Source organism: Mesoplodon densirostris, chromosome 15 (genome assembly GCF_025265405.1).
Source record: "Mesoplodon densirostris isolate mMesDen1 chromosome 15, mMesDen1 primary haplotype, whole genome shotgun sequence".
Taxonomy (NCBI): Eukaryota; Metazoa; Chordata; class Mammalia; order Artiodactyla; family Ziphiidae; genus Mesoplodon; species Mesoplodon densirostris.
The window spans coordinates 51,398,642-51,426,569 of NC_082675.1; the positions used below are offsets into that span (position 1 = coordinate 51,398,642).

General features: G+C 40.4%; 2 protein-coding genes across 4 annotated transcripts in view; one reads left to right on the forward strand and one right to left on the reverse strand.

The window, feature by feature from the left end:
- Positions 1-1,145: 1,145 nt before the first annotated feature.
- Positions 1,146-26,990, reverse strand: SLC39A6 (solute carrier family 39 member 6). The gene is made up of 10 exons (XM_060119761.1): positions 26,233-26,990; positions 23,847-24,578; positions 22,215-22,398; positions 21,201-21,370; positions 20,223-20,441; positions 8,948-9,053; positions 6,161-6,538; positions 4,984-5,064; positions 3,173-3,363; positions 1,146-2,402 (listed from the first exon to the last, which is right to left on the reverse strand). The coding sequence occupies exons 2-10, from the start codon at positions 24,567-24,569 to the stop codon at positions 2,250-2,252; spliced, it is 2,205 nt and encodes a 734-aa protein (XP_059975744.1). The 5' UTR covers positions 24,570-24,578; positions 26,233-26,990; the 3' UTR covers positions 1,146-2,249.
- Positions 26,584-27,928, forward strand: part of ELP2 (elongator acetyltransferase complex subunit 2) — a 44,242-nt gene continuing 42,897 nt past the window's right edge. The window contains exon 1 of one of the 3 annotated variants that reach the window (XM_060119758.1): positions 26,584-27,245. In XM_060119758.1, coding sequence (XP_059975741.1) covers positions 27,108-27,245 — 138 coding nt within the window. In that variant the 5' untranslated portion in view covers positions 26,584-27,107. The remainder of the gene's footprint in view (positions 27,246-27,928) is intronic. The other 2 variants (XM_060119759.1, XM_060119760.1) reach the window with 2 other exon arrangements.

The following is a 27,928-nucleotide window of genomic DNA, read 5'->3' on the forward strand; positions in this document are numbered from 1 at the left end:
TGAGCATTTTCTTTTAAAAGTTACTGATTCTCAGTTTTTCCTTGAGTGGACATTTATTTTTCCAGAAAAATCCATAAGAATTTCAAATAGCTTAATGATTGCTTGAATCTACCATATCTCTATTTATGTCTTTTTTCATTCAAGATATTATTTATTTGTGCCTTTTCATTTTGTATCAGTCTGATAAGTTTCTCCCCCTGTAAAGGATCAGCCTTTGGTTCATATTCTACAGTTCCTGCATTTTCCTCTAATCTCCATTCTCTCCCACAGGGAGCCATGGGAACCAACTACTTAAATCTTCTACATACTCACTAGTGAGTTCAAACTGGAGTGGGAACTAAGGCTGCTATCATCCTGTTTTGTGGGCTGGTCCAGCACACCTTCCACCTTCAGAATCTGTGTGAAAGAAGTAGGTACAAGTCTGTGTTTCCAAAACTCCTGGAGGAACATTCCCAATGATTCCAGAACTTCATCTTGCACTGATCCAGCAGTGGCATTAAGGTAGGTCTGTGGGTTTGTGAAGCAGAGTAATCATTCAGCCCGAGAAGGAGATGCCTTATCTCATCCTTTCAGGCACCCCCCAATCCAAGTAATTCTCATTACTCATTCCTCTTTCACTTGGTTTGGGGAATAGAAATGCTGGTCCAACTGTCTTTCAGTAGGTGGGCTGTATGGTCTTGTCCAGTTGTTCTTGATTCTCTTTAGAATGTAGGGCATTAGGGCGTCTTTTCAAGCTTAGGCTCTGGGGTTTGTTTTTTGGGTTTTTTTTTTTTTTTTTAAGTTAGGGACAGCTTGGAATAAACTGTGGACCAATATTTTCTGAAGTGCCCTTTGTGGTAAACAATTTAAAAATTGAATAAGCCCACCCAATACAATAATATAAATGTGTTGATAAGTATATATAATCTGGATTATACTTAAGAAAATCAGACATCTCAAATTCATAGAAATAGAAAGTAGAATGGTGGTCACCAGGGGTTGTGGGGAGAAGGAAACGAAGAGTTGTTTAGTGGGTATAGTTTCAGTTTTGCAAGGTGAAAAAGTTTTGGAGATCAATTGCATAACAATGTGAATATACGTAAAATTATTGAGCTGTATGCTTAAAAATGGTTAAGATGGTAAAAAAAAAAATCAGATATCTGATATTAAGCTGATACAGGGAATTTATTTTGTAGAAAAGCAACATCTAGAGAATGCCATACAATCCTAGTACATCTAAAGTACTATATATGAAAATGACAATTGCTCATAACAACGATGTTGAAGCACTGAAAGATACCAAAGTACTTTCTGAATCCAAGAAGTCAAATTATAACCAGTATGGTTTTAATGTCCTAACATATATCAAAATTCTAATATGCTGACATGTGGTAAACCAGATAACCAGAACATCCAGTAATGTAACTTGGGTGATACATAAGTTAACCTGGGATATCCAAGTCTTTTGACAATACATAAACTTGCTCATACTCATCCGGTGTACATCCACACAAATATTTTAAAATTCCAATTTCTTGGTCAAGTAATATATTTTGCTTGAGTTTATTAAATACATTTAGATGTCTCTATTATACAAAGTTAAATGTACAACTAAATTAGTAAAAAGTGCTGAGATTTTATGGGAACATTAATACTCTGACAAAAATGTTTACCAATGTACTCTGTACTCAATATTGCTTTTTTTCATTTAAATCTAAATTTTTCCCTTCTATTTTTAAACCAGTTTTGTGATTTTCTAATATGAAACCTATGCCTTCTCAATTTATACAGTTTCTTCTCTTTTTTCCCTTATTTCTTAGCTTAAATTCAGTTTAAGCTTTATTGGTATCTTAGGCTTCATGTGTATTCTTACTCCTAAACACCAGCAGTTCTTCAGAGGCCTAAAATCCAGCATGGGAATTACTATATTAAATTAGTTCTAGAAAAAGCATTAAAGACATTTTTTTTCTGAAATATACAGAACATGTCATGCCAAATCTCTTGTTTATACCATAAACCGGTAATATTGGTAAATTGCACATATAGCTTACATTCCCCAAATAGAATAACTTAAATATTAAACGTACCTTTATGTTACCACCATAACTGACCTTATAAGCATAACAAATGGCAATATTCAATACAAAAATCACAAAATCCACTAACCGTAAATGTTACGTATCACAGCATACTAACTCATCTCCCTATGACCTATTCAAACTACAGACAGCAAACTATAGCTTTAAGCTACTCTAGCATTTATACCCTAATTAGAAATTTATACGAAACACAATTTTATGTTCAAATATGGAAATAAGCAACATAATTCCAAATCCCAAAAGTATCCCAGCATTCTGTAAAAAGAAGTATCCCCAGCGGCTACATCCATGGTCACTAGCATCATTGTGCAGCATCTCAGGTACCTTAAAAAAAAAGAGCAACCTTTAAGTTTCCAGAACCACAGATTAGTTTTTAGAAGAATCTACAGGACAGCTTTATATGTAGATGGATATATTATGAGTCAATTCTCTAAAACATGACCACATATATATACTGACTCTAGCTAATAATGTCACACAGCATTTTCTAACAGTTTAATTAGCAATGATTATTCATGGTCTGCTCAGCAAGTCAAAATTTATATTGGTCTAGTTTGCTCCACTGTAAAATGGAGAGCTACACTGATTACCCTGCTTACTGTCTGTATCTATATATAACATGTGGCTCGCTTGAAATTCAGAGATATGGAAGCCTTACATAATATAAAATATAATTTTAGCAATAACATTGGCTGAGATTGTTAGGTGGACTTTGGTGACAAAAAGATGACTCCTTCGTCCATTAATAAGAAACCTTTCAGCATTCTGAAGTATACACAGTTCGCCAACAGTATGTGGCTTGTGCTAGGTTTCCTACATGTCTATAGACAGTTCAATGCCTAATTACTGAAACTCTCCTCTCAAAAAGACACATCAGAAGGGGGTAAATACTTTTGTGTATCCTGATACACATTAGGCAGGACAAAGATGTGCTTGTGAGCAACAATCCAAAAAGATAAAACCATCAAGGACTTATAGTTTATATGCTACTTTGTCGAGCATAGAATCACTTCTCACTGCAACCATATTTAATCTAAACCCTTTAAAAAATGGTTTAATTGAACATTTTCTCTACTGACTTCTTAAAAACTTACCATATCAACCAGAGCAACATACATGAACAAGCCCGCAGTAAGTGCAAATATCCACATAGAAACATTTTCAGCATAATGACCAATGAAAATTCCTGTTGCCATTCCGAGATACGCCAGCATGGCTGACAGAGCATTATAAAGAACAGCTTGCTTAACAGTCATGCCAGCCTTTAGTAAAACAGCAAAGTCACCTTTAACAGAAAACAAAAAAAGGAGATAAGGTAATTAAAAAATCATTTTTAAGACACATACGCAAAAAACTTTCCAGATTTAAGAAATTCTCCAGGGCTCCCCTGGTGGCGCAGTGGTTGAGAATCCGCCTGCCAAGGCAGGGGACACGGGTTTGACCCCTGGTCCGGGAAGATCCCACATGCTGCAGAGCAGCTAAGCCCATGTGCCACAACTACTGAGCCTGTGCTCCAGAGCCTGCAAGCCGCAACTACTGAGCCCACGTGCCACAACTACTGAGCCCACGTGCTGCAACTACTGAAGCCCGCACGCCTAGAGCCCGTGCTCTACAACAAGAGAAGCGACTGCAATGAGAAGCCCGTGCACCACAATGAAGAGTAGCCCCCGCTCGCTGCAAGTAGAGAAAGCCTGAGCACAGCAACGAAGACCCAACGCAGCCAGAAAAATCAATTAATTAATTAACTTAAAAAAAAAAAAGAATTACTCAGGGCTAACAGTGCTAATCAGTGTAAACACCCTAACAGCTTTATAAACTAAGATATCTTTTATCCAAAGTATTTCTTAAGGCTTCCACTTTGTCAATGAATGTCAATACTACAAATGTCAATAAGTATCAACTCTTGTGCTCTTGCACTGTCTTCAAGGAGCTTTTAACTGGCCACAAGGAGGAAGAGGGAGTAGAGAACACAAATGAAATGATCAGCAAATGATTAAGGAAATATATAATTAAGAGCTAAAGAGTCTAATGTTCTGGTTATAAAAGGAGAAAAAAAGAAATTAAGATGAGAATAGCTGAGAGAGGCTTCGTGGCGCATGAAGGATCTAGAATGTGGAACATAGGGAATTCCCCGGCAGTCCAGTGGTTAGGACTCTGCGTTTCCACTGCAGGGGTCCCAGGTTCGATCCCTGGTCGGGGAACTAAGATCCCACAAGCCGCCGTGGTATGGCCAAAAATAAATAAATAAATAAACAAACAAAAATAAAAATAGAATGCACAACACAGACCAGATGTTGAGGATTACAAGCATGAAGCATGAAGACGGGAGGCCTTCTAAATGGCAGAACACATGCCAAGGAACAAAATTGAAAATGTGCGAATATGCATCTATATGAAGAAAAACAAGGACATGAACTGGGAACCAGGACAACTGTGGGAAGGTTTTAAGTCCCAGTGACAGAGGAAAAGAATTCAAAACACTATTCATCAACTTCACATTTCTTTAGCTCTAGTGAGTGAAATACTCTTTGTCAACTTCTGTCTGTTAATGGAAGATGATTCTTTAGATGCCTGTGGTCTTACTCATATTGTGCATATGAAGAAAACGATCACTGATGTCACCAGTATGCTGGTATAGGAAGATATCTGGTAGGGGAAGAGGAAAAGAGAGGGGACTCAGGTATCTCTCTGGCAACCCCCCACAGGCAATTGTGTAATTGTAATCGCAGGGTTAGAATTCCGGCTGGAAACAAACTTGTCCTCAGTAAGAAAGAAAGCTGGCTAGGTTAGTAGACTTAGGAGAAGGCATAAATGAGGAAGCTTGCTGGAAGCTATCATTAGCAAAAGCCAGGGACACTAAGACACTTTACCCACCTGGAAAATACCATTTGTAGGATTCTCTTACCTAATTCATGAGGCAACTCATGACAAAACACAGCAACAGAAGTACTTAAACCACTCGATAAACCTTCAGTAAAAGCAGCACCTGTGTAAAAATCACTGCATTATTTTGTGGGTGTGTATTTTAAAAATCTTAACAGCATACACAATGAGGTAAAAGAAATGAAATAATATTCTGGTTGTGAATAAACAGAACTTTCTCAACTGCACTCTGTACCGTCTTCATAAGTAATCTTAGATTACACTCAATTAGATTTAAATTTCCCAAAGGAGCACAAGCAGATACAATTGAGAAGGGAAGCTTCCACTATGCCTTAGAGTGATTAAATGATCTTATACAAACCTGAGAAGTAAATTGCTACCACACAGAACACTTACTTAAAAATATGAAACAAACTGATTTAAAAGGTTTAGGAAAAAACCCTCAGCAGTCAAGAGTACAGGTATGTTTCCGGGCCTCAGAGGAATTCACTATATAATTAGACAACCATGTCTGAGCGTTTGCACGTCCTCCTTTGTCGCTTATGCTGTGCACAGTGCAGAGAAGGAAGAGCACCAAGCTCCCAGGGAGCCAGGCTGGGCTACAAAACAACACTGCCTCCTTGGCAAGTGGTTCACCTTGCCAGGCCTTGGCTACCTAATCTGTACTTATTTCCATGGTTCCTCCCAGCACTAAGTTACTACAATTTTTAAGTATTTCTATTACCTCTCAATTGTAGCACAACAATTTAATAGCAAAAAAACTGTAATTCTTCTTTGGGTAGAGATTAGTAATTAAACTTATCAGATATATGAAGATTCCTTTAGCATAAAAGAAAAGATGATGGAAGTATTTTACTTTAATAAATACTGTTTATATTGCAGATAAGGGAACTCAAATGTATTTGGGAAAAAAAAAAAATCCTCACATGTGCTCCAAACACCTTAGAGCCTGAGCCTGCAAATTAAAACAACTTTTGGTAGTTACAATTTCGATAAAGGGCCAAGCACAGTTTCTAGCACTTAAACTAACATTTATCAAGTACTTCATTGTCAAAGCAGCCAAAAACGAAATAACGGTTTGATAATCTTAGAAGTCAATAGCCTTATCAAACCAACCTATTCCTTGTTAAAATAAGACTGGTACTTTCATGTGACATTTTCAGAGTCAACCAACAAGGGGCAGATACGTAGATATATACCAATTGCTAGGCCATCACTGAAATTGTGCAGGCCGTCCCCCATGATCACCATCCACGCCAGTGTGGCAATGCCGGCATCCTTCAGCTCCTCCCGAGAGTAGCGCTGACTGTGACTGTGTGGGTGGTGGTTTTGGTGGTGGTGGTGATGGAGAATATGATGGTAGTCATGATGGTGGTGAACGAGGTCATCTGACTGGCCGAGTGTATCATGGAAATGCGAATGGCATTTATTCTTGCACCCTCTGGGTACGTATTCATTGTAAACTTCCTGTGGATGAGCATGAGCTATCATGACCTCCTCTTCTTCCAAGATTGCTGGCTGTTGAGAATCAAAGTGGGAGGGCTCTTGTGAGTCAGCTCGCAAATATCCTTCAGGTCCTAGGTATAAACATAAAGGACATTGGGACAAAGTCAAATGGCTTTGTTAATGTGCATGGACACATTTCAAACATCTCCACTGACAAAGTCAACAAAAGATCTTAAAGCATGGCAACTCTCTCACACAGACCTGGCAGAACTAGACATTAGAGTATTGTTGATGAAAAAAAAATCAGTACTTAAATGACCTCACGTACTAAGAATGGATTTTAAATGTTAACCTTCAGTAACTACCCCCAGATCCTCCCTTAATTTCTTCTGCCTTCTTATGTGTTTAAAGATGATTTTTTTCCAATTATAAAAGAAGCACATACTTACTTTATAAAAATATTTCATTTTTGATATTTAAAATATTTAAGAAAAATATTCCAGAAAAATTGGAAATAAAATACATGCATAATTCTGTCATCTGAGTTCCTCTCTTTCAAAATTCAAGGAAAAACAGAAGAGGGGAATTCCCTGGCAGTCCAGTGGTTAGAGCTCAGTGTTTTCACTGCCAAGGGCCTGGGTTCAATACCTGGTCGGGGAACTAAGATCCCTGCAAGCCAAAAAGTGGCCAAAAAAAAAAAAGGAAAAACAGAAGAGTCTGAAATACCATCATCACCAAGAAACATTTGTTATCTATCCGTGTAAAATAAATTGCAACAATAAGTTTTTGTTCTCTCTTTTTTATACACTGGTATCAACTTTCTTGGGAGCATTCCCGATACTGTGGCCCAATTCTAGAATAGCTGTTTCCTCTCATCATTATAAATTTCACTGGAGCCCATTACAAAGGTTGAAGACGGAATAGATGCAGGAAGATGAATGAGAGTATTCACTTGCTCTTTAGAGAAAAGCAACATGCTGGAAAACAAAGGGTGGACAGGAAATCTTACAAATAACTTGGTAGCAACAATAACGTTCTTCTTCCTCCTTAGTCAGCAACTATATATTGAGTATCTGCTCTGGGCCAGGCACCTGCCCAGACACTGGGACAAAGTGCGTCAGCACAAAGTCTCTGCCTTCGAGAAGCTTATGTTCTTGTGGGGAGATAGCCACTTAACAAAGAAATACATGTATAAATAAGGTAATCTAAGGCATTGGAACGCATGGGAAGAAAAAACAGAACAGGGTAACATGAAGGAGAATGACTGGGAGACCTTTGTATTCAGGTGATCAGGGAAGACCTCTGAGGACGAGATGTCTGAGTTGAGATTGGAATGATGGGGGAATTTAGATGAAGACCCGGGAGAAGAGTACTCCGAACTGAAGAAACAGTGAGTGCCAGGCCCTGAGACAGACCTGGTGTGCTCACAGGATGAAAAGGAGGCCAGTGAGGCTGGACAGGGCAAACCGTCGGGGAGAGTGGAGGGCAGGGCAGGACAGCGAAGGTCGTCGTAAGGTGTTTCGTTTAAAATTTTAATTTTAACTGAGTCTGTCCAACAAGAAATGCCAAGCTAACAAGTTACAGGAAACAGTAACTTTACAGTGGAGAAACATGGTAGACACAACGTTAGCCAAGTGATCAAAATTAACACCACCTGTGTGTGAAAGAGAGCATCATGTAGGGTGGCACACCATGTCACTGAAAAGGATGCAATACCACTTTGTGGTATTCCTGCCCAAACTGATCAACCTAATGGTGAAAACATTAGACAAACCCAAAATGAGGGGCAATTAGATGCAACATTTGATCCTGAATTGTACTCTGGATCATTTATTTTCCTTTTAGGGGTTGGGGGAATATAAAGAAATTATTAAGACAATTGGAAAAACACGAAAAAGGTCTATAGACTAGAAAATGGCATTGTATCAGCTTTAATTTCCTGATTTTGATCACTGAACTGTGATTACAAGGGAATGAATGTCCTTTTTCTTAGGAAACATAAACTTAAGTATTTTGAGGTAAAATAAGCATTATGTTTGTAATTTATTCTCAAATGGTTTAGAAAAAAAATGTATGTGTGTATACAGAAAGAAAGAGACAAAGAATGATAAATGTAGGTAAAATAAATGGGGAATATAAGAAAGGGGTACAGGAATTCTTTGTACTATTCTTGGAACTTTTCTCTAAGTCTGAATTTACCTCAAAATAAAAAATTAGAGAAAAAAGAGATGTAAGTATATATAGAAATAACCAACTCACTGGCAATTAAAAGAAAGTATGAGTTTAAAAAAAAAGAGCGGGGGAGGGGGTGGAGGAATTCCCTGGCAGCCCAGCGGTTAGGTCTCCGCGCTTTCACTGCTGGGGCCTAGGTTCGATCCCTAGCTGGGGAACTACGATCCCATAAGCCACGTGGCACAGCCAAAAAAAAAGGGGGTGTGGGTGGGGGTGGAATATGGTTCCCCCTCTTCCAGACAATCCAGGTTGCCTGCAAATCACAGAGCACTGAATTCCCTCCAGCTCTCAGATTTATAAGGACTTACGATCATCTGTGTCTACTTTTTCCTCATTTGTTGACAGTTGAGATTCATACTGGGACAACTGCTTCTTAATCTCCACATCATCATCATTTTCAGGTTTTTTCTGATTCTACAATAGCAAGGAAAAGCAATACTTTAAAATAGGCAGGTTGCTTATGCATACATCTTTAGGTAAACAGTTAAGCAAAAGATTTCATTGAAAAAGACAGCAGAGTAAGAGACTTCTAATGGAATAAACCCCATCTAAGGGCAGGGCCTGTACTTAACTTGCATAGCACCTAGTAGTTTGTTTTAGGCATAAACTGTTCAGAAAGGTAAAGAATTAATGCTTCAGTAGTATGAAAGAAAAATTACACTCATCTTTCTGAATGTCCCCCTAGGTCACACAGTCTAAATTTGGTCTTATGGAAACAGCACTGCATCCCCTGGGAGCTTGTTATAAATGCACAGTCTCAGGCTACACGCCAGACCTAATGGATTAGAATGGGGATTTTAACTAGACCTCCAGGTGACTCATACACACATTAAAGCTGAGCTCTGCCTCAGGCCATTGAGTTAGAACCAGCTGGAGGCCTGTCTTCCAGAAATTTAGTGATCTGCTAACCAATTGCTTAGTTTCCTCCAGTGCCTCTTCTGGGCACTGAAACCCCATACTTTCCACACTTTTTATAAATTAAAACTATACTGTGATATCGATATGTATTTGTTATAAAACTAAAATACTTTTCGTGTGGTAAAACACCATTAACAAGCTTTTCTCTTTTTAAACAAATCTCTATTAGTTAGCCTTGAATTTATCACTAGGTTTTTTAACCAACTGAATACGATACTTGAGATTGTCTATATCTCAGAGCCCAAGAATAAAGGTCACTGTTTTAACAACAGTGCCTGTTTATTACTACTTACATAGAATATTCAAGATAATGAAAACTGTCACAAAAATAATAGATTTCTTATTTGCAGTATCTTTTGAATATGACTTAATCATCACCATACCTGAGATTTCATTCTAGCTCTAACAGTATATAAAATATCTGTACCTTCTTAGGTTATAAGAGTTTTTAAAGGCAAGCACAGACAAATCTTTATACCTACCTCTAGCAAAATGCCTCAAACACAGAGAAAGTACTTAAATATTTGTGAAAATAAGTGAATTCATGATATTTTAAATTACTTTAGTTGATGCTTTATTTGTTTGCCAATGATTATCGGTAGAACATAGACTTTTTAAGCAATTCTTTCATTCCCTAAGTATTAAGAGCCTGTAATGTTCCCTGCGCTGAATGGTGGCAATATATCAATATGTCGTAAAACAAGATACACATAGTCCTTGTTCCCAAGGAAGCTTATCACCCACAGGGATGATACATTGCACAGGTAATGATTATACATTACATGATACATTATGTATCATGTAATACATAATGTAATACATTATGTATTACATTATCATGTAATACATTACACAGGTAATGATTATACATTACATGATACATTATGTATCATGTAATACATACTGTAATATATTATGTATTACATTATCATGTAATACATTACACAGGTAATGATTATACAATTATTTGATTGAAATTTTTGATATATTTTACAAAGGAAAAATACACAGTGCTATGACAGCATATATATATGAGAGCATATAACAAACATTTAAACAAACCCCTCTGCCTGCTCTTCTCTGCATTAGGACAACAAAATAACAGACAGGCCAGTTAGGAGGCAATTGCTGTCACCCACGTAAGTCTGGCATGGACCAGGATGATAGCAAGGAAGATGGAGAGAAATGAAAAATTTCATTTCTGGATACATTTAATAAAACTAGGTTGGATATAAGGATGAGGGAGACACAGATGATTCTCTGGTTTCCAGCATGAGCAAGAAACCTGAGAATCCAGTAGAAAGAAAGTTTGACATGGAACTATTATAACCATCTAACTACACCAAGTATGCGATTTAACCCTAATCTGAATGTAGAGATTTCAGATCAACATATATGGAAGGTAACCTAAAACTATGACATATAGAATTTTCCAGGGGTGCAGGATGGATGTCTTAAGGGAAATCTTAGGTAAAATGTTCTGTTATGGGTCTGAAGAGCTCCCAATATTTGCCATATAATGAATAGTTTTTTTCTTTTTGAGAGAACCAAATGAGATTAAAAGCTGTTATGTAAGTAACACTAAGATCTGGATGCCCTTGAAAAAAGAGAAACTAAATATTTTCTAAAAAGGAAGAGGGGAGGAACCAAGATAGCAGAGTAGAAGGACGTAATCTCACTCCCTCTTGTGAGAACACCAGAATCACAACTAGCTGCTGGACAATCATCGACAGGAAGATACTGGAACTCACTGAAAAAGATACCCCACATCCAAAGACAAAGGAGAAGCCACAATGAGACGGCAGGAGGGGTGCAATCACAGTAAAATCAAATCCCATAACTGCTGGGTGCGTGACTCACAGACTGGAGAACACTTATACCACAGAGGTCCACCCACTGAAGTGAAGATTCTGAGCCACACGTCAGGCTTCCCAACCTAGGGGTACGGCAATGAGAGGAGGAATTCCTAGAGAATCAGACTTTGAAGGCTAGTGGGGTTTGATTGCAGGACTTCGACAGGACTGGGGGAAACAGAGACTACACTCTTGGAGGGCACACACAAAGTAGTGTGTGCATCGGGACCCAGGGAAAGGAGCAGTGACCCCAGGGAAAATTGAACCAGACCTACCTGCTAGTGTTGGAGGGTCACCTGCAGAGGCGGGCAGTGGCTGTGGCTCACCGTGGGGACAAGGACACTGGCAGCAGAAGTTCTGGGAAGCACTCCTTGGAGTGAGCCCTCCCAGAGTCTGTTATTAGTCCCACAAAATTTGAGCCCAGGCAGGCTCCAGTGTTGGGTTGCCTCAGGCCAAACAACCAACAGGGAGGGAACCCAGCCCCACCCATCAACAGTCAAGCGGATTAAAGTTTTACTGAGCTCTGCCCACCCTGAGCAACACTCAGCTCTACCCACCACCAGTCCCTCCCATCAGGAAACTTCCACAAGCCTCTTAGATAGCCTCATCCACCAGAGGGCAGACAACAGAAGTCAGAAGAACTACAATCCTGCAGCCTGTGGAATGAAAAACACATTCACAGAAAGACAGACAAGATGAAAAGGCAAAGGGCTATGTACCAGATGAAGGAACAAGATAAAACCACAGAAAACCAACTAAATGAAGTGGAGATAGGCAACCTTCCAGAAAAAGAATTCACAATAATGATAGTGAAGATGATCCAGGACCTCGGAAAAAGAATGGAGGCAAAGACTGAGAAGATGCAAGAAATGTTTAACAAAGACCTAGAAGAATTAAAGAACAAACAAACAGAGATGAACAATACAATATCTGAAATGAAAACTACACTAGAAGGAATCAACAGCAGAATAACTGAGGCAGAGGAATGGATAAGTGACCTGGAAGACAGAATGGTGGAATTTACTGCTGTGGGACAGAATAAAGAAAAAAGAGTGAAAAGAAATGAAGACAGCCTAAGAGACCTCTGGGACAACATTAAATGCAACAACATTCGCATTATAGGGGTCCCAGAAGGAGAAGACAGAGAGAAAGGACCTGAGAAAATATTTGAAGAGATTATAGTCGGAAACTTCCCTAACATAGGAAAGGAAATAGCCACCCAAGTCCAGGAAGTGCAGTGAGTCCCACACAGAGACTCAAGGGGAAACATGCCGAGACACATAGTAATCAAATTTGCAAAAATGAAAGACAAAGAAAAATTATTGAAAGCAGCAAGGGAAAAACGACAAATAACATACAAGGGAACTCTCATAAGGTTAACAGCTGATTTCTCAGCAGAAAGTCTACAAGCCAGAAGGGAGTGGCATGATATACTTAAAGTGATGAAAGGGAAGAACCTACAACCAAGATTACTCTACCCTGCAAGGATCTCATTCAGATTCGATGGAGAAATCAAAAGCTTTACAGACAAACAAAAGCTAAGAGAATTCAATACCACCAAACCAGCTCTACAACAAATGCTAAAGGAACTTCTCCAAGTGGGAAACACAAGAGAAGAAAAGGACCTACAAAAACAAACCCAAAACAATTAAGGAAATGGTCATAGGAACATACATATCTATAATTACCTTAAATGTGAATGGATTAAACGCTCCAACCAAAAGACACAGGCTTGCTGAATGGATACAGAAACAAGACCCATATATATGCTGTCTACAAGAGACCCACTTCAGACCTAGGGACACATACAGACTGAAAGTGAGGGGACAGAAAAAGATATTCCATTCAAATGGAAATCAAAAGAAAGCTGGAGTAGCAATACTCATATCAGATAAAATAGACTTTAAAATAAAGAATGTCACAAGAGACAAGGAAGGACACTACATAATGATCAAGGGATCAATCCAAGAAGAAGATATAGCAATTATAAATACATATGCACCCAACGTAGGAGCACCTCAATACATAAGGCAACTTCTAACAGCTATAAAAGAGGAAATCGACAGTAACACAATAATAGTGGGGGACTTTAACATCTCACTTACACCAATGGACAGATCATCCAAAATGAAAATAAGTAAGGAAACAGAAACTTTAAATGACACAACAGACCAGATAGATTTAATTGACATTTATAGGACATTCCATCCAAAAACAGCAGATTACACTTTCTTCTCAAGTGCACACGGAACATTCTCCAGGATAGATCACATCTTGGGTCACAAATCAAGCTTCAGTAAACTTAAGAAAACTGAAATCATATCAAGCATCTTTTCTGACCACAACACTATGAGATTAGAAATGAATTACAGGGAAAAAAACATAAAAAATACAAACACATGGAGGCTAAACAATACATTACTAAATAACCAAGAGATTACTGAAGAAATCAAAGAGGAAATCAAGAAATACCTAGAGACAAATGACAATGAAAACACGATGTTCCAAAACCTATGGGATGCAACAAAAGCAGTTCTAAGAGGGAAGTTTATAGCTAAACAAGCCTACCTCAAGAAACAAGAAAAATCTCAAATAAACAATCTAAACTTACACCTAAAGGAACTAAAAAGAAGAAAGAACAAAGAAGAACAAACAAAACCCAAAGTCAGCAGAAGGAAAGAATTCATAAAGATCAGAGAAGAAATAAATGAAATAGAAACAAAGAAAACAACAGCAAAGATCAATAAAACTAAAAGCTGGTTCTTTGAGAAATAAACAAAATTGATAAATCATTAGCCAGACTCATGAAGAAAAAGAGGGAGAGGACTCAAACCAATAAAATTAGAAATGAAAAAGGAGAAGTTATAACAGACACCGCAGAAATACAAAGCATCCTAAGAGACTACTATAAGCAACTCTATGCCAATAAAATGGAGCACCTGGAAGAAACGGACAAATTCCTACAAAGGTATAACCTTCCAAGACTGAACCAGGAAGAAATAGAAAATATGAACAGACCAATCACAAGTAATGAAATTGAAACTGTGATTAAAAATCTTCCAGCAAACAAAAGTCCAGGACCAGATGGCTTCACAGGTGAATTCTATCAAACATTTAGAGAAGAGCTAACACCCACCCTTCTCAAACTCTTCCAAAAAATTGCGGAGGAAGGAACACTCCAAAACTCATTCTTGAGGCCACCATCACCTTGATACCAAAACCAGACAAACGTACTACAAAAAAAGAAAATTACAGACCAATATCACTGATGAATATAGATGCAAAAATCCTCAACAAAATACAAGCAAACAGAATCCAACAACACATTAAAAGGACCATACACCATGATCAAGTGGGATTTATCCCAGGGATGCAAGGATTCTTCAGTATACTCAAATCAATCAATGTGATATACCATATTAACAAAATGAAGAATAAAAACCATATGACCATCTCAACAGATGCAGAAAAAGCTTTTGAGAAAATTCAACACCCATTTATGATAAAAACCCTGCAGAAAGTAGGCATAGAGGGAACTTTCCTCAACATAATAAAGGCCATATATGACAAACCCACAGCCAGCATCGTCCTCAATGGTGAAAAACTGAAACCATTTCCACTAAGATCAGGAACAAGACAAGGTTGCCCACTCTCACCACTCTTATTCAACCTAGTTTTGGAAGTTTTAGCCACAGCAATCAGAGAAGAAAAGGAAATAAAAGGAATCCAAATTGGAAAAGAAGAAGTAAAGCTGTCACTGTTTGCAGATGACATGATACTATACATAGAGAATCCTAAAGATGCTACCAGAAAACTACTAGAGTTAATAAATGAATTTGGTAAAGTTGCAGGATACAAAATTAATGCACAGAAATCTCTGGCATTCCTATATACTAATGATGAAAAATCTGAAAGTGAAATCAAGGAAACACTCCCATTTACCATTGCAACAAAAAGAATAAAATATCTAGGAATAAACCTACCTAAGGAGACAAAAGACCTGTATGCAGAAAACTATAAGACACTGATGAAGGAAATTAAAGATGATACCAACAAATGGAGAGATATACCATGTTCTTGGATTGGAAGAATCAATATTGTGAAAATGACTCTACTACCCAAAGCAATCTACAGATTCAATGCAATCCCTATCAAATTACCAATGGCATTTTTTACTGAACTACAATAATCTTAAAATTTGTATGGATACACAAAAGACCCCAAATAGCCAAAGCAGTCTTGAGGGAAAAAAACGGAGCTGGAGGAATCAGACCTCCTAACTTCAGACTATACTACAGAGCTACAGTAATCAAGACAATATGGTACTGGCATAAAAACAGAAACACAGATCAATGGAACAAGACAGAAAGCCCAGAGATAAACCCACGCACCTATGCTCAACTAATCTATGACAAAGGAGGCAAGGATGTACAATGGAGAAAAGGCAGTCTCTTCAATAAGTGATGCTGGGAAAACTGGACAGCTACATGTAAAAGAATGAAATTAGAACACTCTCAAACACCATACACAAAAATAAACTCAAAATGGACTCGAGACCTAAATGTAAGACGGGACACTATAAAACTCTTAGAGGAAAACATAGGAGGAACACTCTTTGACATAAATCACAGCAAGATCTTTTTTGATCCACCTCCTAGAGTAATGGAAATAAGAACAAAAATAAACGAATGGGACCTAATGAAACTTAAAAGCTTTTGTACAGCAAAGGAAACCATAAACAAGACCAAAAGACAACCCTCAGAATGGGAGAAAATATTTGCAAACAAATCAATGGACAAAGGATTAATCTCCAAAATATATAAACAGCTCATGCAGCTCAATATTAAAGAAACAAACAACCCAATCCAAACCTGAGCAGAAGACGTAAATAGACATTTCTCCAAAGAAGACATACACATGGCCAGGAAGCACATGAAAAGCTGATCAACATCACTAATTATTAGAGAAATGCAAATCAAAACTACAATGAGGTATCACCTCACACCAGTTAGAATGGGCATCATCAGAAAATCTACAAACAACAAATGCTGGAGAGGGTGTGGAGAAAAGGGAACCCTCTTGCACTGCTGGTGGGAATGTAAATTGATACAGCCACTATGGAGAACAGTATGCAGGTTCCTTAAAAAACTAAAAGTAGAATTACCGTATGATCCAGCAATCCCACTACTGGGCATATACCCAGAGAAAACCATAATTCAAAAAGACACATGCACCCTAATGTTCACTGTAGCACTATTTACAATAGCCAGGTCATGGAAGCAACATAAATGCCCATCGACAGGCAAATGGATAAAGAAGTTGTGGTACATATATAATGGAATATTACTCAGCCATAAAAAGGAACGAAATTTAGTCATTTGTTGAGACATGGATGGATCTAAAGACTGTCATACAGAGTGAAGTAAGTCAGAAAGAGAAAAACAAATATCGTATATTAACGCATGTATGTGGACCTTAGAAAAACGGTACAGATGAACTGGTTTGCAGGGCAGTAGTTGAGACACAGATGTAGAGAACAAACATATGGACACCAAGGGGGGAAAGCCACAGGGGCGTGGGGATGGTGGTGTGCTGAATTGGGTGATTGGGATTGAGATGTATACACTGATGTGTATAAAATTGATGACTAATAAGAACCTGCTGTATAAAAAAATAAATTAAATAAAATTAAAAAATTAAAAAATAATAATAAATAAAAATTAAAAAACAATAAAAAGGAAGAGAACATGTAATGTTTGCAAAACTCCTGTGGGAAGTCTTTGTCTAGAAATTATGCTTACTTGCCTTTTAATGTTTCTTATACATGTAACAAATATTTACCAATGATCTATTATGTGCCAGATACTATTCTAGGCACTGGAGATACAGCAGTCAAGAAGACAGAGAGGGGCCTCCCTGGTGGCGCAAGTGGTTGAGAGTCCGCCTGCCGATGCAGGGGATACGGGTTCGTGCCCCGGTCTGGGAGGATCCCATATGCCGCGGAGCGGCTGGGCCCGTGAGCCATGGCCGCTGAGCCTGCGCATCCGGAGCCTGCGCGTCCGGAGCCTGTGCTCCGCAACGGGGGAGGCCACAACAGTGAGAGGCCCGCATACCGCAAAAAAAAAAAAAAAAAAAAAAAAGAAGACAGAGAGGTCCTGGCTCTTAAGATCTTACATTCTAGTAGAAACTATTTTAGAACAAAGATTATCAAACTTCTTTGACTACGGTTCACAGTAATGTATGTAATAAACACAGAGTAATATATGGAATACACTGTAATATCACGGTTGCATTTAAAAACATTGGTCGTGACACAAGATTTATTTCACAATTCACAAATGATTATTAATTTAAGAGTCTAGGGGCTTCCCTGGTGGCGCAGTGGTTGAGAATCTGCCTGCTAATGCAGGGGACACGGGTTTGAGCCCTGGTCTGGGAAGATCCCACATGCCGCAGAGCAACTAAGCCCGTGAGCCACAGCTACTGAGCCTGCGCGTCTGGAGCCTGTGCTCCACAACGAGAGGCCGCGACAGTGAGAGGCCCGCGCACCGCGATGAAGAGTGGCCCCCGCTTGCCACAACGAGAGAAAGCCCTCGCACAGAAACGAAGACCCAACGCAGCCAAAAATTAAATAGATAAATAAATAAGTTTATTAAAAAAAAAAATTTAAGAGTCTAAAAAATACTGTTCTGTATTAGAAAACAGAGAGCCTACCTCTTAGAGTCCCATATGAATATAAAGCAATCTTTAGGTAAATCTTGAAAATTAAATTGAAATTAGAATGCTAAATAAATTATGGCATTTGAAATAGAAACACAGTAACACAAATAAACACAAACAACCCCTCCCCCCAAAAAACCCTAAAAATGATCTTTTTTTTTTTTTTTAAGGTGAGAATAATCCCAGAGAATGCAAAGAAGTATGGATATAGTCTCAAACCCATCCAAGTGAAGCAACAGGGACAACAGGAACATAGAAGATGACTTCCTGGATTAAGAACGAGTAAGCTATTGTTATTTCACTTCTTCCCTGTAAATTGAGGTTCAGTAAAGGTTCAAAATTTGCAATTTGAAATTTTAGTGAATGTAGAATCCATAAGGGCAAATATTCACAGGATGGAGGAGGCCACTCTTCTCTTCACACATGCACTTGATTCCCAACGTGAGCTCTATGCTCAGCAAGAATCAACTATGTTGGTTTTCAAGCCTCTTCATGCCAGCTATACCTGTTATTGCAATTGCACAATTTAATTACATATTATTCAAACTATGAAATGATGGTGAGAATAGTTACTTCCATGAAAACTTAAGTTGAAGGCTTCTGAAAGATTCAAAGGCAAGTTGTTAAAAAAAAAACAAGGCTATTAAATTACATAAGGCACTAAAAATAGAATTACCATATGACCCAGCAATCCTACTCCTGGGCATATACCCAGAGAAAACCATAATTCAAAAAGACACATGCACCCCAATGTTCACTGCAGCACTTCACAATAGCCAGGTCATGGAAGCAACCTAAATGCCCATTGACAGACGAACGGATAAAGAAGATGTGGTACATATATACAATGGAATATTACTCAGCCATGAAAAGGAACGAAACTGGGTCATTTGTAGAGGTGTGGATGGACCTAGAGACTGTCATACAGAGTGAAGAAAGTCAGAAAGAGAAAAACAAATTTCATATATTAATGCATATATGTGGAATCTAGAAAAATGGTATAGATGAACCAGTTAACAAGGCAGAAATAGAGACACAGATGTAGAGAACAAACATATGGACAGCAAGGGGGGAAAGAGGGGGTGCGGGGGTGGTGGTGGGATGAATTGGGAGATTGGGATTGACATATATGCACTAATATGTATACAATAGATAACTAATGAGAACGTGCTGTACAAGAAAACTAAATAAAATTTAAAAAAATTACATAAGGCAATCACTGTATAAAATTTTTTATATTTCCAAAGATCTAGATTCTACACTTAATATAGCTTTACAAGTATGTAACCTCTTGCTAAATTTTAGAGAAAACCAAAATTGGAAATTTAGATGAAGCAGCATGGCTGTAGAGAAAAAAAATCATACAGAACTCCAACTCAAAGAAAAGTTTGGTCAACATCAAATGACCAGTATATGAGTACACAAACATCCAAGATGTGTACATGTCATTTTTAAGAGTACCCATGAGGACAATCTTTTGACTCATTTGCCCAGTCACATCAGATAGGAAGAGGCAGATAACCATAGGCAACTCCAAAGATATTTTTACCAGAAATAGCCTACTGTTCAGCTTCACACTCTCTTCTGGTGGCCATCTGCAAAGGGCAAGTATGTGAAAGTCACATAGTCTTTCAATATTCAGCTACTGCATGAGTAATTTAAAAGTTAATCCATGATACTTTTTTCTTAAGCCACTTTATTGAGGTGTAATTGACATATAAAAAGCTGTACGTATTTAATGTATACAACTCGAGTTTCGGGATAAGCATATACCCGTGAAACCATCACCATCATCAATGCCATAATCACGATGCTTCTCATCTTCAAGGCCCTGTGTGTGCCTTGTTTGGTGGTTTGTATAGATATTTACCCTTGCCTTTCTTAGGGTCTTGTGACTTTGAAGGGAGTACTGAAGATAGAGAACTTCAAGGTTATAAAGATACAGAACTGCTCTCCATGAATGCTTCTGGGAACAGAAAGGCACTGAACCCCCTCACAAATGAAGATCATACACCCTGCACAAGCCCAGTTTAGTTCAGGTACTGCTCTAAATAAATATCCAATGCATAGTAAGTATTCAGAATCCTTTTACCTTTTTCTTCTTATCTTTAAATTGCTTGATCAATGTGAGGACGTGTTCAACAAGAAACATTAAATACAAGCCTCCCAGAGCTGTCAGACCTTTCCACGTGGAATCAAAATAGGTACTTTCTTCTATGTTTTGAGAAGAGAGATGGCTGAAGAGCGGACCTCTCTTCATTTCCGTTGCTGGTTCTTCATGGCTGTGACTATGGTGATGACTTGCATGAGACTAAAGGCAAAATAATATGGATTTTATAAATTCAGTAGTTTCACACGTCAGAAAAATTGGCTAAGATAATTAACATCAAATTTGAAATTATTCAGAATTAGGCAATTAATGTGATGCTTCGGAATGAGGGCAACTTTAGGATATTAAAAATAAAATGACCAACAAGCAGCAGAGATCTACAGCTTAAGGTATGTAATGTACGATGGCACTTTGTAGAGTGGATCTGTTCAATGTAAAGACAGACACATTCCCCAGTGACCCTCATAGCATACAGGTAGTGGGTATTTCCAATGTTTTCCCATGGCCACAAATAAGAGGGAACTGCAAAACTTAATAGGCATATAGTGTCTACTGCTTATACTCCCAGCTGAAAAGCCCCTACCACAGTCGTCAGTGTGCTTACAAGAAGCCCAGTCTGGGTAATGGGCCCTGGCAGGTACCCGAGATCCAGGTGCACTGCCCCAGTGGCCTGCAGCTGAGTGCAATAGGAACTTCTGCCACTGCGTGTGAGGGAACCAGGTGTGGCACACACTAACAGAAGTGAGACGGGGAGGGGGGGAGGGTCACAGGGTACGCCCCACCCACGTGCTCCTAGAAACCAAATTTCCAGCCTTTTATACATATCAATACAAAGCACAAACCAAAAGTACACACACACATATGTATATATATATATACATATATATATATATAGACACACACACATATATTTAATGTTGAATAGTAAAATACACTAATGGGATAAATTACTGTACTTACATGTGGAAGCAGGTGTAAAAAAGCATCACCACTCAGTGTCCCAACAGCCAATGCCACAAGGAAACTCAGAAGAAACTTGAAAAACACCCGATTCATGAGAGGCACTAAGATAACGCCCAGCAAAGACAGGAAACTGATGACAGAAATGGCTATAAAGCCACCAACCCAGGCTGTCAAACAAAACAGAGAAAGGAAAAAGCATATAATTGATAACCTTTAAAAGAGAGACTGTGGAGTGGCTTAAGACAACTTAAAAGCAGGGGAGCTAAAGAAATATAAACTCAGTGGAATAGGACTGTGGTAACAGAGCAATAACCAAGAAATTCGATCAAATGAACTATGTGACTGAACCCTCCAGGTAAAGGGCATAAACCCAGTGGAAAATTCTTCAGCTAGGGGTGAAGGGAGGGGAAGACACGGTTACCAAGGATGAACTCTAGCTCACTTGGGAACTGAGCTTTCAGACTCTCGTAACAGCTAAATTATGAGAGAGAAGAGGAAAAAGTTAGGAAAGGAAGGAAGGAAAGAAGGAGGGAAGAAAGGAGTAAGAAAAGGAAACTGGGAATTCAATAATTTCCTCAGTGAACAAAGCAATTAATTCTTCATGATAGTTTCTGAGCAATGCAACTTACACTATAGCAGAGCGTATCCTGATTTCATCTATTAATAAGAATGTACGAGAATTAGGCTCCTAAAGAGCAGAGATTAACTCTGACCATCCTCCAAACGGTATGACAACATATAAAGATCCCAAATTTTGAATGACCCTGACACATCCTGTGGGAGGACCTCAGACAAGTTATGATCTAAATTTTATTTTCTCATTTTTGTTTGTTTTGTTTGTTTTAAGGGTAAGGCTAACACACTTGCTTTCTTCACATTCAAGGCAGAGAACAGTAAGATGATATATTTGGAATTATGCTGAAAAATGAACAGGTTGATGTAAATATAAGGAAAAGTACAACATAAATGTATCTACTGGAAATGATTTTTACACGAAAAAGGAAATTTTACCTATTTGTAAAGAATATGTCTTTGGAGGGATTTCAGCTTTCTTTTCATTCGTTGTATGAATCAGACATGATCTAGTATCAATCTGATTGATGATGGCTGGGCAGAGATAGTTGAACTCGGTGGCATTCAGTGGAACCTGGATGCCCATGCCATGAGATGTAAGCAGCTTTGATGCATTGAAACACTGAAGAAAAGGAAACAGTGAAATCACCAAAAGGTACTCCCATGAGAGAATCCAAAAAGGCTGTTTGATGACACAACACCCTTTTCCTACTGAAGGTACCTACTTCTTTATTTAAGTTAAATCAAAATCAACTTTAGTTTTAATTACTTTGGAACTTGCCTCAAGCTACCTGGAGATATTACATCACAGGGGTGATTTCCCATCTCTTCCACCTATTTCTTCTTGGGAGAAGCAGTCACATCACTAGTCACCTTGGGAGAAAGCCTCATGTGGAAAAAACTTGAGGATAAATGGACATCCACAAGCCTGTTAACTCATTGTATAAACCTATTAAGGAAATGAGCTTTAATTTCGAGACAGGTTCACTAGAGATTGAGAAATATGTTGCTTTAGTACTAACACTACCCTACCTGGTCTAAACAAGCCCAAGACATGTCACTCTTCCAGCAACAACTGTAATTGCAAAACTTAGCTCAGTTCTGTCTGCATACTTGGCAAAGTAATGCTCCACAACGAGAGAATATTAAATTATGTCAATTACTCTTGCGGAGGACAAGGCTGGTTAATAAAATAAACCTGTACCGGCAGGTTGCTGTTTCAAAAATTTAATTAGATGACAAGTTTAGTTTGAAGAGAATCTCCCCTGGGAAATGTAAGCTCTCCCTTCTCACCAAAAAAAACTGGTGGTAGCACCTGTTTCTCATCTTGGCCAATACTACTCAGAACAAACTTTATCACTAGTGTCGCTATGGGAATGACCATTAGTAGGATTATCCCAGAATTAGTAAATCATGTGATGGTCTGAATGAAGTACTTAAGTTTTGCCTATTAATGTATACCAACTAACTCCGTGTTGTTGACATCTCTCAGCCAAAGCAAATTGTGTACAGTCTGGAAGTCTAGTCTAGGAAAAAAACACATGAACTCAGAAGGTCACTGCCCAGACTTCTCACGTGTCCAGCATATCGCTGCTTTGGCAGTCACTCCACAGGTCATTGCGATCCCTCTGCCAAGGAGGCGAAGCTGCTCTTCCCGCACTCTTCAGCCCTTCCAACCACACTTTTCCTGAAACAGGGATTCTAACTCCTGCTCTTTCGACCTTCGGTTTCTGTGTTTTAATTAATAGGATTCTCCTTTAAAGATTTTCTCCAAAAATAATTTTGACATCTTGTTTCTACACTTACTTTAAATTCTATATTAGAAAGTGGTTTCAGCAGGCAGCACTATTCTTACCAAAGAACTACCCCCCCCAAGTTTTGTATCAGGGATGTTTACAACACAGTAGGGACACTTTGAGCTAAGTGCCTTGCTGAGAGAGTAGAAATTCCCCTTTCAATGAACTCACCATTTTATTTTTATTTTAAACTCCTTACAACTGAGATAGAATGGCAATGACAGGACAGACAAGCAGGCGTATTGATTAAAATAATGAACAGCACTCATCTTACCTCCTGAGTATTTTCATTTGTGCTTCTGGAATACATAAAGCCTTTTCTGGGCTCACTCACAGATTCATTTGTTTTCCTACTAGCCAGCCAGGTCGCCCAGCTCTTTTCTGTGACACTGGGTAGAGTGGAACTGCTCACACCTTTGGGGAGAAGTTTTCCATGTTTTGGAGTTTCTATGGTCTCTAGAAAGTGAGTTCCTTCAGAGACAGCATTATACACAGTTGAGGTCACTTCACTAGCACCAGCGCCATCCTTGATTAAAACATTCCTTCTACCATTGGCATGTTCTGATCGATGAGGTCCTTTTCCCTGGCTGTTTCTAGGCTCTTTACTTGAACTATCAGAGTCATGGTCTGGGCAAAGAGCTTTTCGATTTTTACTGGAAGCAGCATGATTATGGTGAGAGTGATGCTCATGGTCAGAGTGATGCTCATGGTCATGGTGTATATGGATTCTCTTAATCTTATCTATGCCTATATTCTGAAGCAATTTTCTGAACCCTTCAATTGTCAAGGAATTATTTTCTCCATAGCGATGGAAAAGCTGCTGCAGATGATGCTGCCGTGTGGTAACTGCCAAGTCTACATTAATGCCAGATTCCCAAATCGGAATAATTTTCTCAGTGGTCTGAGGGAAAGCAGTGGCTGGTCCTACTTCATGAAGGGGATGTGTGACTGACAGAACGAAGGTCAGGATCAAGATCACTGATAAATTCCTCGCCATTGCACTTTCCTAAAGAAAACAGAAAAAAAAATCCTTGCCTTCACTTCCAAAACAATTTGAATTAAGAAATCCTATGCTTGAAAACTGATGTCTAATCAAATAGCCAAGTTTTACAGAGTATCATCTAGTGTGATCAGTGTAGTAAAACAAAAGAAAAAAAGAACTGGAGTCCTAGGTTCTACCCCTGCATTGCTAAAGCATGGGAAGCAACTGGAGAGCAGCTGAGTGCTAAGACTCTGTAATTAGCACTGTAAATGCAACAGTAATTCAGAGACTGGAGGGGTCCAGGTGGCCACAGCCACATTGGCAACTTCTTATTGCTTTGAACAACGATTTTAAACAAAAGAAAACCCAACTAACTACCTCCACCACCACCACCGTCATTTCATAGGACAATCTTTCAACATCGAAAAAAGCAGAAAGGGCAATCTCAGAGTAAGTCGCATTTAAATTTTTTTTCTTAAACTATATGCAAATCACTTTGAGGCTTCTCTCCTGAAATCCCACTCTTCAAGGGCACCCAATTCTGCCCGTTTCTTGTGACTCCCTCATGCATACTCAGGCAGATGTGTGCCTTAACCACACAAACGGGATCTCTTTTTTGTCCCCCTCAACAAATGACATCTTTCCATGTCAGTACATATAAAGGGACCACATTCTTTTGAATGACTGCAGTTTTTAAGTAAATTAAACTTCATAAAAAACTATGTTGCTCTTATATTGCTATAAACCAGTGAAAATTTTGTCAGACTATTACTCATCCATACAATAGTGTTTGGAACCAAAGGCCTATGCTCCAAAGAGGAGTTAGGAATCCAGTTGAGCACTGAATTCAGTTAAGGAGAGGAAGGTATAGTCCAGATAAGCGGATAGACTAATATCTCAGCACCCAGCCAGCAGATGTCCAGCACCAATGATGGGTAGTGATCATGACTAAATTCATCTGCCTCCAGTGAAAGACGCAGATGTCGGACTCTGGAGTGAGACAGCAAAGGCGAGAGAGGCAACCTAGCTCTACCACTTTCAGCTGTTCTTCCTTGGACCCACTGGTAACACCCATTTTATAGGGTGACTGAGAAAACCACATGAATGGATGGATGTGGAAGCGCTGCAAACACTGTCAGCAGTGTTGCACAAATGCTGCTTATCATACTGTGGAAAATGGAAGTACGCACTGCCACGGGGCTAGACTCCTGAAAGAACAATCCTTGGGGCCTGAAGTTTTAATAGGCAGAAGAGAACCATTAAGAAATCATTCGCAGAAGAGAGGAGAGGAGCGAGATGCGTGGGGACAACACAGACGAATGGCTCAAGGGCAGCTCCGTGCCTTTCTCCACGGAGGATGATTAGGGCGGTCCCGGACCTGTCGGCGATCTCCGTCCCCGCAAGTCCGCGGGTGTTGGAGAAAAGAAATCAGAACGAAAGGGCCTGGAGAAACGGGTGAGTGGAGAAAACGGAAAAGAGGGCACAAAACTGTTTCTAAGGGCTATTTTTAAACACGACAGTACCTTTTTCGAAAATGAGATGAACAGGACAAACCGTTTCCTTACCGCGTTGTACCCCGAAGCCCATGTGTGGGATGGGAAGCCCAAATGGAAGTCTGGCCTCGCCGGCCCGCGGTGTACCCCTCTCCGCCCACCTCTCCCGGACCTGCGGGACTCACCTCTCCGCGGCCTCGCCGTCCCACGGCCCGGTCCCGCGCGCCGCTTCAGTTCCCGCCGGCGGTCCGGAGGGCTCGGAACCGGCCCGTGCTTCTCTCCCTAAAAACCTCTACACGGCACGGAGAAGCGACGATCTCATCGGCCCGGCTGCCCCTCGGTCGGGGTACCGCCGCGCAGACACTGGGAAGCAGCACCCAACGCGCCGTAGCCTCCCGGGAGCAGGAGAACAATTACTAATTACCGCCGCTCGCAGCGCGCCGCCGGGAACCACCGCCCCCGCCGGCCATGACTGCGGGGCATGCGCAGTGCGGCTCCACCCCGTCCCCGGCAGGCGGATCCGCGCGGCCGCCGGTTTGCCGGCTCCGCGGGGCTCGCAAGGGCGGGAGGGGGCGGAGACGCGGTCCGGGTGAGCTCTGAGCACCGAGATCAGTCGGGGGCTCTTTCCTCGAGGCCCTCTGCGCCCTCGCCTCTCTGAAGCCGGAGACTCTCTCGCCAAGGCTCCGCACCAACCCAGCCCCGTCTGCTGCTGGGAGCCCGGCCGTGAGGGGCAGTGGGACGTTCCTACTTTCCTACCGCCGCCCCGGCACACGAGCCCCGGGTCTTTCTAGAGGGTCCTGAGCTGTTCCGGTTGGGTCTTCCCTCCTGGGACGGAGGCCGTGCTTGTGCCCTGGGCCAAGATCCAGAAGACAGGCGCTGGTAGAGGCGACAGGCACTGAGGACCACTGGCAGGGGAGGTGGGTGGGGTCGCTCCCGTCCCGCCCCCGGCCGCCTTGGAAACGCGGTGCGGATAACGCCAGCGGGAGACGCGGCGGCCGAGCAGTTCCGCTCCGAGGGCGGAAGTGCGTGCCCAGGTTTCGGCCGTTGACCAGGCAGAAACATGGTGGCACCCGTGCTGGAGACCTCTCACGTGTTTTGCTGCCCGAACCGGGTGCGGGGAGCCCTGAGCTGGAGCTCCGGGCCCGGAGGACTTCTGGCCTTCGGCACGTCCTGTTCCGTGGTGCTCTATGACCCTCAGGTAAGAGAAGTGGCCATACGCCCGACCCCGTGTGCTTCTGGGGCCAAATATGCTGGGTGCGCTTGGGGCGGACTGTAGACGCTGCTCCAGAGCGTGGAGACCGGGTGTCTTGCCCTGTCCGCTTCGGGGAGGGTGTCTGGGCGGGGAGTCTGTCTCTGGCGAGCGGGACTCGCCCCTCGCCCTCTCGTGCGCTGCGTCAGCCTGGGCTCACCATGTCCTACCAGTGGCCTGTTAGCCCCAGGTAGAATCTCAAATGATGACAACCTTTTCCGAAGCCGCCTGTGGGAACTGTAGTACTGTTAAAGAATCAGTTTGAACTTTAAAAATGTGCAGTTTAGGTATGGGTTGAATCTATCACACAGATGCTATCTCATTTCTGTGTTTCCCTTAGTGTTACCAAATAAGCTTTTGTTTTCTTGAATTTCAAAGACATACCACTTGTGTTTTAGCTTTGAGAATGGACATTTTAAAGAAAGTGCCATTGGGGTAAAGGTCATAGGGGATGGGGACCCTAAGCACTAGGTGTAAGGCAGGATTTACCTATTCCCTGAACTGCACCCTTGGCCCTTTCCCTATCAAACTTCTCAAGTGACTAGTTTCTGCATTCTTCCCAGAGTTCATCATGACCTCATCCCCCCTGGCTAATTTTGGACAATGCAGTTAGTGTTGCTTCTCAAAAGGAG

Coding starts and splice junctions, on each gene's coding strand:
- SLC39A6 (XM_060119761.1), bottom strand. CDS start 24,569: ATGGCGAGGAATTTATCAGTGATCTTGATCCTGACCTTCGTTCTGTCA. Junction 21,371..22,214: donor GACATATTCTTTACAAATAG/GTAAAATTTCCT, acceptor TTTGTTTGACAG/CCTGGGTTGGTGGCTTTATA. Junction 5,065..6,160: donor CAGTGATGGCCTAGCAATTG/GTATATATCTAC, acceptor ATTTTTACACAG/GTGCTGCTTTTACTGAAGGT.